The 13,276-nt window shown below is 45.2% G+C and overlaps 1 protein-coding gene and 4 pseudogenes across 1 annotated transcript; 2 read left to right on the forward strand and 3 right to left on the reverse strand.

Moving 5' to 3' along the window:
- Positions 1–9,471, forward strand: part of LOC109737912 (ketol-acid reductoisomerase, chloroplastic-like) — a 48,202-nt pseudogene extending 38,731 nt beyond the window's left edge.
- On the reverse strand, positions 844–992 carry LOC120970189 (small nucleolar RNA U3; annotated as a pseudogene).
- LOC120970185 (small nucleolar RNA U3) lies at positions 3,201–3,401 on the reverse strand (annotated as a pseudogene).
- On the reverse strand, positions 5,397–5,592 carry LOC120970187 (small nucleolar RNA U3; annotated as a pseudogene).
- LOC109737908 (triphosphate tunnel metalloenzyme 3) lies at positions 8,266–11,153 on the forward strand. Its single transcript, XM_073505641.1, has 2 exons — positions 8,266–9,297; positions 11,099–11,153. Exon 1 carries the CDS (start codon positions 8,304–8,306, stop codon positions 9,291–9,293), a length of 990 nt encoding a protein of 329 aa, XP_073361742.1. The 5' UTR covers positions 8,266–8,303; the 3' UTR covers positions 9,294–9,297; positions 11,099–11,153.
- The last annotated feature ends 2,123 nt before the right edge of the window (positions 11,154–13,276 follow it).

The following is a 13,276-nucleotide window of genomic DNA, read 5'->3' on the forward strand; positions in this document are numbered from 1 at the left end:
GCAGGAAAGTGTTGAAAGATAGCTGAACTTAGTCTTCCATAGAGCATTTGGGTTACCAGCTTCATGTAACACAGATGTCGTCTGCGGTGTAAAATAGTTTCTGTGTGGAGAAATATTTATTCAGGTCCTATATATGAAGATGAGTCCTACATCATATATAGTTTCAGATGTGTGGTTAAGAGAGTTTGTGTGGTTAAAAAAATTCAAAAAGAGAACAGGTTTAAGAAGAATTTTGTAGCCAAGTGGGTGATTGTAGAGATCATGAATGGAAGCCTCGACATCCTTTTGCAGCCAAGCCAACATCCATCAGGTATGAGTGCTGGACTCTACATTCGCTGAAACAAGCATGGAGGCGCACACCGCGGCGTACGTCCACCGTGACCGGGGAACGAGAGAACCTCTGCATCCCCAAGAGGGTTTGCTGATTACTGATCGACTGTTGTACTTTGTACTGTTGGATCCTCATGTACTGCTTATTCTACAAAGACAGTGCTGGAGAGATTTGTTCCACTTGCTTCTGCCTGAGCAGGCGTACTGCCAATTCAGTGATCTCTGCACATATCGATGGCGAACTCACCTGGACAGGTATATCAGGTTCTGCCTGGCATTTGTTCCACCCGTCACCTCTGTTTCAGTTGCCAGTTTGCAAAGCCCTGGCATTAGTCTGGGACTTGATCTTTTGGATAATAATTCAAACTCTTAAGCAAGCCGTTAATCTTCTTTTGTGAACATCATCACACACTGGAGCATCTTCAAAGGATTACTGCAGCCCAGCCTTCATAGGTTCCTGAAAGTTAGCTAATTCAGATGATTAATCCATGGATTTCACCCTGAACCTGAAGCTGCCCATCAGGTGAATTCCAGGCCATTAATCACGCTCTGGCCCAGAGGTCAGATTGCATCCACCAGACTAAAGTGCTTGCCTCCTTATATATTGGTAAAGGATGCAGCGGTACGAGCCTATAGAACAGATCCTGTTCAAGTAAGGTCGTGCTATGTTAAGTCGTGTCTCGCCTTATAAACTGGTTTACAGTTGCCTAAACTAGCGAGGTGGGGCTAATTAGAAAGCAGCCATGCAGCAGCGCCTACTCAGCCAGAGCATGGAACGGCTGGAAGGGTACCCGGATCATGGCCCATGATCAAAGCCCAGCCCATGTGAGGAATTATTTATGATCTTTTTTTGCGAATTTGAATTATTTATGATCTCGTTGTCCTCTTTCCATTTTCGTTGCATCAGCTGTGGAGTCTGGAGGTATTGAAGCGGTTTAATATCTACTGCTGCATGGCCTATACTTTTCATTTACATTTATGTAAAATAGTAAATTCTTACCTTTTTTCAGTGACACCTACTCTTTTTTTCTTTTCCAAATTAAATTGCTGTTGGCCATTAGAAGTAGCAAGACTACACACTGCCAGATTGGAGACATCACACACAGACAGAACATACACTTGTTTGGTATAGTACTTTGGTGGCATATACAGTATCTTTCTGTTTGAACACTACTTGTTGCAACCTCCATTCGGCGACGCTCAGGCAAGCCGAAGCTCCGAGGCATGCAAAAACTGCCAGCCTGAACATGGTGGCACCAGGGCTTTCGAAGGTGGCGACTTGCCGATTTCTCAGGCATGGTCAGCGGCGGGCACGGGCATGGGTGGCTCTCCATCGCCGGGGTGTACCATAAGGCCACCATCGAGGTGGACGAGCAAGGCACCATGGCCTCTGCTGCCACGGTCGTACTACTGAATGGTAGTGCGTTTGAGGGAAACGAACCACCGCATTTTGTGGATTTTGTGGTGGATCGGCCCTTCTTATTTGCCGTGGTTGAGGAGAGGACAGGAGCCGTATTGTTCCTTGGTCATGTGGTTAATACTCTCGCTGGCTAACTGAATACATAAGAATGTTCATGTTCCGGTACAACAAAAGAATGGCAGGAGATGCATAGCATGGGCAGGCCAGAAAACGTGAACCATCCATTAATCTTAAGCAAGCAATCAACAAGCCATTTTTTTGGGAGAGCAACAATCATTCTTACCTCCTGAAGCATCAGGTACAGATGCATGAAAGTGTTGGAAAGATAAGCTGAACTTAGTCTTCCACAATCAAAGGAAAGTCTAGTTCTGAATTCCACAGCTAGATTGCCGACTCTCTACACAACATTTCCTTGCTGAACATACTTGCAGCAGGCAAACAACCTACTGTTTTCTCAAAGTCAAAGGTGCAGAGTCCCCATCATTTTTTTTATCTGGCTACTACTTAGAGACAGACTGAATACACGCGCGCGTCATGTTGCTAAGGAAGAACTTCTTCCTCCCATCTTGCTCATGTGCCATGTGTGGTCTTCAGAGTTCAGACAGTAGAAGCAAGGGATCACCTCTGTTTCAGCTGCCAGTTTGCTAAGTACTCCTAATTATGCCCTGGCATTAATATTGGATATGATTGTTTTAATATGTTTCAAACACTCACGGAAGCAATCACTAAAACTTCTTTTTCTTGGAAACCAACACCCACTCTTGTCTCCTGGAACATGCTTTACCAGGAGTTACCACATCTTCAGAGGATTACTTTACGGATGCAGGAAAGTGTTGAAAGATGAGCTGAACTCAGACTTCCATAGAGCATTTGGGTTGCTAGCTTCATGTTACACAGATCTATGTAAAATAATTTATGCGTGGAGAAATTTTTATTCAGGTCCTATGAAGATGAGTCCTGCAGAAATCAGTCTCTTCATATTTATCCAGCCGCGAGTTTTATGCCATCTGGGTCAATTTCCTCTCCCAGGTCAATAGTAAAATTATCTCACTGCTACCCTCACTGTCAGATGATTCATCTACTGGTCTTGTAGTCAATTACCTTGGGCAGTAGAGACTAACTGGATCTAGATTACTTCACACACATGGATGCAGTATGGCACGCCGTGTCGGATGAAGGCGTTGAATCGGCCTCAATCAGAACCAAACCACTACGAAGAATTTCCTCTCCCAATATGATCAAGGAGGGAGATTTGTCGGTTAAACAAGTTTGAAAAGAAAAATGTATCTGCATTCCAGATCCATTGTAGTAGAACTGAATCATGCATAGTTCCCAATAAAATTGGGTGCCACAAGATAAGAAAGAGAGTTGCAAAAGCAAACAAATTTTTGTAGTCTGATCAAGGAGAAATGGTTTTCTTAGAGTTGCAAAAGCAAAAAAGAATTGTTGTAGTCTGTCAGACAACCTCTGAGCCAGGCAGGAACGATCCTCTACAGCCGTTGTATAGCTCCCATCAGGAGTATCCAGGCCGTTAATCACGCTCTAGCCCAGAGGTGAGAATGCATCAACCAGACTGAAGTGCTTGCATCCTTATTGGTAAAGGATGCAGCGGTACGAGCCTATAGAACAGATCCTGTTCAAGTAAGGTCGTGGTACAAACAGCCGTGTCTCGCCTTATAAACCACTCGAGTGTCCCTTAAACTAGCGAGGTGGGCCTTATAAACCACATGCAGCAGCGCCTCCTTAGGCAGAGCTTGGACTGAAGGAGGTTAGTGGCCCATGTACAAGGGCACGAGAATGAGCAAAGCCCAGCCCATTAGAGAAATGTTCAGCTGTGGAGATTTTGAACTAGTTTAAATATATGGCAAATGCTGCGCCCACGTCTGATCTGCAGTAAGGAATAGTTTATTTTTAGAAAAAACATCAAGGAATAATTTCTCAACACCTCTGAAACAGGCTAGTGTGAGTATCTATACAACCTGAAACACAGCTGACACGACAGGCGTCAATCCGTCGGTCGACAAGGGGCTGGGCTCTATTCTTCTTCTGCAGGGTGTGCTAGCTTCTAGTTATACCTGAAAAACAGGATACATATGGCAGTGAAAAATGGCACACACAAGACAATCAGGCTCAGTACCCTTGCACAAACACATTGGGAAATCACAACTTTTCCCGAGTTTTGGCTAGAAGAAGATTCAGTCACAATTGGAATCGAACCCGGTTCTGTACCGTGGCAGGGTACTATTCTACCACTAGACCACTGGTGCTTTGCTGAATTTTCGATCGATGGAACTTTAATAACGATCATATTCTCCGCTGCGGTTGTCGCTATTCAGGTAACACTACTCTGCCGGGATTCTCTACACAAATTTCCCTTTCTTTCTCAACATACTACTTGCAGTAGGAAAACCACCTAATGTTTTCTCAAAATCAATGGTGCAGAGTTCCTTCTCAAAATCAAAGATTCAGCGTTCCGGTCAAATTTATTTATCTGGCTACTACAAGCGCCATGTTGCATAGGAAAGACTCCTTTCTCCCATCTTACTCATGTGTCATGTGTGGTCTTCACACAGTAGAAGCAAGGGATCACCTCTGTTTCAGCTGGCAGTTTGCTAAGTGCTCCTAGCACTCCTCTAGCATTAATCTGCGACATGATTTTGTGGATAATGTTTCAAACTCTTCTTCAAAGGATTAATCTGCAGGTGCAGGAAAGTGTTGAAAGGTGAGCTCTACTTAGTCTTCCATAGAGCATTTGGCTTACCAACTTGATGTAACACAGATGTATGTAAAATAATTTGTGTGTGAAGAAATAGGTATACTCTTTTTTTTTGCGGGGGAAGAAATAGGTATTCAGGTTCTGCAGAAATCAGTCTCTGTACACCTTTTCGTTCCTGAGCATACTTGTTCAGCCACTAGTTCCTTGACATCTTGGTCAATTTTCTCTCCCTGTTCAGTAGTGAAACATCTCACCACTACTCTCACTCTCAGCGGTGGCAAATTTCAGACGATCATCCACTGGACTTGTAGTAAGAGAATCGCTGGCTGAATCGTGGTTACTTTGCACGCGCGGTCAATTTTGCTGTCAAAGGAAGCATCAATTTTTGGTGCCACCACTAAGAGACTGACTGAATACAAGAGCAATCTTACTCATGTGCCTTATGTGATCTTCAGACAGTTGAAACAAGGGTTCACCTCTGTTTCAATTGGCAGCTTGCAAAGTCATCCTACTAAGTGAAACAAGGGTTCACCTCCGTGTCTCATATCATCCATTCATGGATTTCACTCTGAACTTGAAGCTGCCTAGGGTAATTAACACCAACTGAATCTACTTTGCAGATGATGGTACAGATCGCACTGCCCAAAGGAATCCGAGAAAAGGCAAAAAGATTGGTAGGTAACACGAACTGAATCAAATTTGCAGATGATGTACAGATCACATTCCCAAAAGGAGTTCGGATGACAGGCAAAAAATCTGGTAACTAACACAAACTGAATCAAATTTGCAGATGATGTACAGATCACATTGCCAAAAGGAGTTCGGATGAAAGGCAAAAAATATGGTAACTAACACTAACTGAATCTATTTTGCAGATGATGTATATCATATTGCCAAAAGGAGCTGGGAAAAAATGCAAAAAAATGTTTTTGTCTGTCAGCCAACCTGTAGAGACAGAAGCCAATCCAGGAACGATCCTCTACAGCCATCAGGAGAATCCTGGCCGTTAATCAGGCTCTGCCCCAGTGGTCAGAATGCATCAACCAGACTGAAGTGCTTACCTCCTTATTGGTAAAGGATGCAGCGGTACAAGCCTATAGAACAGATCCTGTTCAAGTAAGGTCGTGCTACAAACAGCCGCGCCCCGCATTATAAACCACTCCTGCGTCTAAACTAGCGAGCTGGGACTAATTAAGTAGAGAAGGCATGGAGCGCAGCGCAGCCTCAGTCCTCAGCGAGAGGCTGGGCCGAGAGCCTGGAAGGAGACGCGGGTCATGGCCGATGTAACAGAGCGCAGCCCATGAGACGAATCAGGAATGTGTGGTCTCGCGCTCCTATTTCGTTGGCTTTTTACCCCTCAAAAAAAAAAAGTTCGTTGTTTCTGTTTTTTCATTTTCGTTGCATCAGGTCTCCCTCGCCGGCCACAAGGAGGTAAGCACCCCTGCTCCCACTCCATCACTCTCGTTATCCCTCCCGGGATTAGGTTTGGACGTTTTTGTTCTGTGTGTGTTGTACCCTGTAGTACATCGTGAGGGGCGGGCGAAACCTCTTACCATTGTTTCCCGAGGTGTTCAAGGGCGTCAAGAAGATCGGAGTCATCGGATGGGGCTCCCAAGTTCATCCCAGCTTCACTTTGTTCCCCTTGCAGTACACTTTCTTCCCTCACTCTCGAGATTTAAATGTCTATCTACTCGAGACACACTTGAATATAAACATCAGTCGGTGTGTTCGAATTGAGTGACGAATTTCACACTTGTTCCGTTCTGCTACTTGGGTTCAGAGTCTGTAAATTTGTGCACTGGCTCACGGAGAATATGTTCGGAGTGCTTTTTCAAGGCCAGAACATGAAAGATTATTCAGTTCAAGCCAAGTCTGACATCATCGTTAAGGTTTGTTATTCTCATGTATCTCCAGTTTTAGACATGGGATTGAGTTTTTACCGTGTGTTGAGTGAAAATCTTTGAAGCTTTGGCTTGCAGCCCTGAGTGAAAACCCACAATTATTGTTTATTGTTTTCTTTGGCTTTATAACTTGCATTGGGTACTGTTTATCACACGTTCTTGCTTAAAGTGCGCATTTGATATTGTACAACTTGGAATATGAAAAGTATGTGACAGATGATATTCTGTTCCATTTGGTATGTACTTTGGACTATCATGTCAGTTGGTCAATAAGCTGTCTTTTCCCTTTCAGATTGGTCTCAGGAAAGGATCTAAATCTCTTGAGGAAGCACGTGCAGCTAGATTCACTAAGGAGAACGGGGCATCGGGAGACATATTGGAGACAGTTTAGGGCAGTGATCTTGTGTTTCTGTTGATCTCAGATTCTGCAAAGGTGCGCATCATGCTCACTGGCTTTCTGCATGATTTTAAGATTTCCTTTGTCAAGTGTTTGTTTAGATCAGGCTAAGGTTCAGGATGATGTTTCCTTGCATCCTGTTGGTTGAATTAAATAATTTAACTTGTATGCTCTGTCTAGAGCATACTACAACCTCTGTACCAAAATATAAGATGTTTTTGTAGGCTAAACTAGCCTACAGAAACATCTTATATTTTAATACGGAGGGAGTATTGATCATTCACTGTATGATACATTTGTCGAGTCCCGCCATCACTTCATTCTATCCTTGTAACTAAAATTCTCATTTACCTTTTGCAAGCAGACAACTATGAGAAAATCTTCTCTCACATGAAACCAAACAGTATTTTTTGTTTATCTCATGAATTTCTTCTTGGACATTTACAATCACATGGCCATGATTTCCAAAAGAACATCAGTGTGGTTGTTGTATGTCCAAAGGGAGGGGGCCCATCGGTCTGGAGACCGTATGTTCAGGGCAAAGAAGTAAATGGTGCTGGAACCAACGCTAGCTTTACTGTTCACCTGGTATGGTATTTTGAACACTTCTCAACTATCGATTTGGTGTGAAGACATGCAGCTATGCACTAAGCACCTGCATGCATTTGCTTTTTGGATGGTCGGTGCACTGGGTCGTTGATGGAAGGGCAACAATTGTTGCTCTTGGATGGTCAGTTGCACTAGGATCCCCGTTCTCCTTTGCTACTACTCTAGAACAAGGAATACAAGAGTGATATCTTTGGGAAAAAGGTGAACCTATTTTCCTCTTCATGACTTCTATGGTGCCTACTATATTTTGCACTATAACTAACCCGTTTGTGTCCATGAATTTTGTTGGGCGCTGTCCATAGCATTGTGGAGGCTCTGTTTAGGAGATACATAGAGCAAGGAATGGATGACGAGTTGGATTATTCTCAATGGCCATCTCAAAGAAGGTATGCCGCCATTAATTTTCTTTTTGCAGGCACCTTTCATCTTTACTTATCAGTGTAATTTCCCTCTTTTTACCAGGGGATGCTTGAAGTGAACAAGTAATTGAGCGGGGAAGGCAAAGATGAGTTCAACAAGGCGTACAATGCATCATTTTATCCTTGCATGGGCATACTCTACGAATGCTATGAAGATGTTGCCTCTAAAAGTGAAATCAGGAGTGTTGTGTTGGCTGGTCAGAGGGTTTACATATGTTACTCTGCGATTAAAACTGTAACTTTTCATCCTGATTTTGTCCATGATTAAGTTGGATGCGGCAGTGTTGGTCCTGCAAGACCATGACCATGTTGACTGCAACATGACCCATATTGCAATGGGTAAGCGCAATATGACCCATGTTGCAATTGTCCGAGTTCGGTGCAAAGGGGCAACAATAGAGGAGACTTATTGCGGTCATGGTGTTGGTCACGTATCAGGATGCAAAACTAGAATGTCACGCGCGCGGCTCACCTCAAAGGAGAGGATCCGGATAGATATGCAACCACACCAATGCGTCCACGCATCGTTCCCCTGATCGCTACCCTCGCCCGCTCGCAGTCGCCGCACCCCAAATCCACAGGGCCATCCCCATCCAGATCCAGGCGTCGATGCTGCGCCGCCAGCCCACCCGCATCGACCTCCGCAGCTCCGACCGCGACGAGCTCGAGGAGCACCTCCGCTCCAAGGCCGCCGCCGCCGCCGCCGCCGAATCCACGCCCCTCTCGACCCCGCGCCCGTCCAACCCCATCTCCAACCCGCTCCTCCGCCTCCTCCACCCGCCGCCCGACGCCGCGCCCTCCAAGGCCCAGCGCATCGGCCTCCACCCCCCGCCCCCCCAGCCCTAGCCGCACCCCCACCCCCATGGAGGTCGAGATCAAGCTCCGGCTCCCGGACGCGGCCGCGCACGGGCGCCTCTCCACCTTCCTCGCGCCCCGCCTGCTCCGCACCGACGCCCAGCGCAACGTCTTCTTCGACGCCCCCGCGCGGCCCCTCGCCGCCGCCACCGCCGCGCTCCGCGTCCGCCTCTACGGCCCCGACGACCGCGCCCCCTCCCGCGCCGTCCTCGCGCTCAAGCGCCGCCCGCGCATCCACGCCGGCGTCAGCCGCGTCGAGGAGGTCGAGGAGCCCCTCGACCCCGCCCTCGCCCTCGCCTGCCTCGACGACCCCGCCCGCCTCGCCGCCGTCGACTCCCCCATCGTCCGGCTCGTCTCCGACGAGTACGGCGTCGGCGGGGACGGAGCGCCGTTCGTCTGCCTCGGCGGGTTCCGGAACACCCGCGGCGTGTATGAGCTCGGGGAGGGCGAGGGGCAGGGGCTCGTGCTGGAGCTCGACGAGACGCACTTCGATTTCGGCACCAACTACGAGCTGGAGTGCGAGACCGCGGAGCCCGACCAGGCCAAGGAGGTCCTCGAGCGGCTGCTCACGGTGGCTGGGGTGCCGTATGAGTACTCCCGGAGCAATAAGTTCGCGTGCTTCATGGCCGGGAAGCTGCTTCCATGACTAGGTTTGTTGTTGGTCTTTACCATGTCCCAAATGATGATTAAACCGTGGCTGCTATAAAACTTGTGTTTCATTAGCACTTCATATCTCACAAATGTAATGTTTACTTCTGTTACATTCTGGTATTTGATAACTTGCATCCAAGAATACTATCTTGGGTGGCAGCATAGCGACACAAGGGTTTGCATTTCAATCCTCGTAAATAAACTTGTCCTGGAGCATGATCGGACAACCGCTGGAAAGAAGGTGGGGCTGGTATGGCTGGTTGTGGAGAGGACTAAATTTCATCTCTTCTGTCCACTTATCCCTCTGTAACTTAATATAAGACGTTTTTTGACTATCAAAAAATGTTTTATATTAAGTTACGGAGGGAGTACATGACTAACAATCTAGGCTAGGAACAAACTGAATGTCTGATGTGCGTCATTCTGCTCTCCGGATTGCAAATGGCGCATCCTTAGTTTCATCACCTCCCTGATGAGCTGCTTCTTGTCTTGACCCACCTATGGGAGACCAGCCGTTCTCTTGTTCTGATACAGCATGGAGGCAGCTGGGCTGTTGGGGTAGTGCGGACACGATCCTTCGCCTTCTCCCTTGATGGTCTCTTCAACACAAAAAGACACCACTGCTTGCGCGGTCGTGCCAATGCTGATAGTGAGGCTGCCACTGTTTCCTGGTAGACGCTTAGGTAAACTGCAACTTGCGTTGCTGCCTCCTCTTGTTGCACCTGGGTGCACAAAACTTTCACAGTATTAATCTGAACCATCAGTTTTAACCCATAAAGATGCTAGACTTTAGTGATAACAGGGCAGACAGGTATACTGTCTGCTGACTGCAGTATATCTGGGAAACACATGAACAGTTTTGCTGGACATATACAGTGCAGCAAAATTCCAGGTCTAGTTTCCTTGAAAGATAGGACGCTGCTTGTCCACCAGGGTACCATCCTTACCATGGATCTTTGTTTTGACATCCCCGATGGTATCTGGGCTCTCAACCTCGAGAACAAGGGTCTCACCAGTCAACTTCTTGATGAAGATTCTCTGGATGTGCAGAACGAGGTGGAGAGTCGATGCATCCCTTTGATGTCGTAGTCAGCTAGAGTGAGTCCGTTGTTGATCCTCGATCTTTGCCTTGACATCGTAGACGGTATCTGACGGATCGGCCATAACGATGACTGTCCTGCGTATCAGGGTCTCGACAAAGATCCCCATCTGTTGAACGAGAAGACCATGTATCAATAATTTCAACAGATAGTATAGCACGGGATAACAGTTGTTGTTTCACTCGTGCAAAACCTGTAGTGATGCCTGCTTTAGGAAAGTTTTCCCTGCTGTTCCCACTAGTGCGATCTTTCTTTTCCGATTTTCTCACCACGGTGTTACAATGAACTGCCGCCCTAGCTGTGCTTACATATGGACACAAACCACGACCCAAATAACCTAAACCTACTCGTACTAGACCTCCTAAGCTGCTAGGACTCAATCTCAACTGGACACGTACATGCAACCTAGCACGTGTGCTACTTGGACTGAAAGACATACAGTGGAATACGAACCGGACTAGCCACGGGCGTGCAGCCAGCCGGACAACTAATCAACCTAACTTACTTTGCATCTTGACTCAAAGTAGACGAGTCAAGATTATTACCTAACACAGTGAACCGAAGAGTCGTCTGAATTGCCAGCCCGAAGCGTCGCTTGAAATCATTTCGCCACACATGTTTCAAAAAGTAGATGGAAAAACCCGCTATAAATTGGCTGGGCGTAAGTTCAGCGACTTATCTCTCTCTACTCGTGCTTCAGACGAAGCAAGAATGCTCGATGACCCTCCGCTTCCTCGAGCTAGCATCAAGGTACATTCACTTCAGTCTAACATCTTGCTAATTTATTAATCTCTGCTGGTGCTCGCAGTGATAATCTGTTGGGTCGTATCTGAAAGACGAATTCATGTTAAGATATTCATGACATGCTCTGGTCGTTCTGATTGTTCTGATCTGAACCAAATGTCTCATCCCTGTTGTTAATTAGTAATAATTAATCCCTCTAATTAGTCTGAAAAATATTTCTTACTAGTTAAAATTATAGCTCCGTTGTTCTACACTATGTCAAAATTTTGCTCTCATTCAACAGATGGAGATCTTCGTCAAGACCCTCGCCGGCAAGACGATCACCATCAAGGTTGATCCATCTGACACCATCTACGTGGTCAAGGCAAAGATCCAAGATCAGCAGCGCCTTGTTTTCAATGGGGGGCAGCTTGAAGATGAGCGTACTCTGGCTGATTATGACATCCAGGATGAATCCACTCTCACCCTCGATCTGCCCATCCAAAGGAGGAGGATGCTAATCCGTGTCAAAACGCATTGCAAATCCACCCTCTGTAAGTTGGAGGAAGAAGCTATTGTTCTGTTGGTTCGTCGTTGTATGCGATGGAGTTGCTGTAAACTTGTAGACAGTGTCAGTGAGAGGAAATATACGATATACTTTCCTTTTCGAGAAAGAGAAGAAAGAAAAAAAATGATTACCAACAAGTTGGAGTTCTTTCTTTGAGGTAGGTAGGTGTGTTGTGGTTGGTAGAGTAGCCGCACAAAGAAGGAATTAATTGGATATGTGTGGGGGAAATGTTGAAATGCATCTGAGATGGACAAGCTTGTTTTTCATTTCGACCTTAGAAGAAGCGCATCTTTCATCTATGGCTTTATTCAAAATTTTCTCAGTTTGTAATGTTTGTCCACCGAACCATGAACCAACAGCACAAACACTGTATACCACTTACTGCGAGCAATACATAGTGCTCGCCCACTAGCGGCAGCTCGTGCGCTGGCCCATACGCCAGCACTTTGTCGACCGTGCTTTCGCTGGTTTTCTGGGATCTGCTTTCATGTGGTTTTCATTTTATTTTATCAGGATTAGGTTTTCTTTTTCTCCTTTTCTGTATTTTTAATTTCATTTACATTTAAAATATTTAAAATATACAAAAATGTACTATTCCCTTCGATCTAAATTAATTGACGCTGTTTTAGTATGATCGGAGGGATAACAGTTTGAATAATGTGCAAGGACTTTTACAGTTATATTAGCATTTTTGAAAAGATATGAACACCTTTTAAAATTACAAGGTCATTATTTAAAATACTTATAACCTTATTTTGGTTACATGAACATTTTTTAAAATAATTTGTAAATGCGTGAAAACATGTTAAAATTACATGAATATTTTTGAAAAAAAAGTGTGTACATTATTTAAAATTACATTAATATATTCTAACATGCTGAACACTTTTTAGAATGACATGGATTTTTTAATTTGGAAACACATTTTAAAAATTCATGAACAATTTGAAAATGAAAAAAAGACATGAACACCTTGTAAAATAACGCGCATGGTCTCTAAAAAATGCATAAAAACTTATGTTTTATTACATGAATATTTTCAAAATTCAAAACGTTTTTTAAATCACATGAATAATTTTTAAATGTGTGAACACTTGTTAAAATTACATGAAAATTTAGAAAACATGGGTGAATTCCATGAATATTTTCTAGGGTGAACAATTTTTAAATGTGTGAACACCTATTAAAATTACATGGATTTCTTTAATTTGTAATCACCTTTAAAAAAAAATCATGAATAACGACTAGCTGTTGACGGTGCAAGGAGCAGCCACAGTAGCGAGGAGGCATCGCCTTCATCATTGTTTTTTTTTTTGTGAGTGCCTTCATCATTGTTGCATGAGGGGAGGGAGCAGTCGCAATGGTGAGGAGTCATCGGTCCTTTCCCCTGCGCTGGCGTAAGGACGCAACGACGTGGCGAATCGTTGGGCAGATTCAACGAATGAGATTGCGTCACGCGCTGGTGAAGCTCGTGAGCGAATGTCATCGGTGTGTGGAGATTCACGTGGCGATTGGACTGCCTTGCATTAGTTTACCTATAGGACCCACCATGAAATAAAGTGACATTATGTGATGGCAGCTTGCCTT

This window comes from Aegilops tauschii, chromosome 7 (assembly GCF_002575655.3).
Source record: "Aegilops tauschii subsp. strangulata cultivar AL8/78 chromosome 7, Aet v6.0, whole genome shotgun sequence".
In the NCBI taxonomy this organism is placed as follows: Eukaryota; Viridiplantae; Streptophyta; class Magnoliopsida; order Poales; family Poaceae; genus Aegilops; species Aegilops tauschii.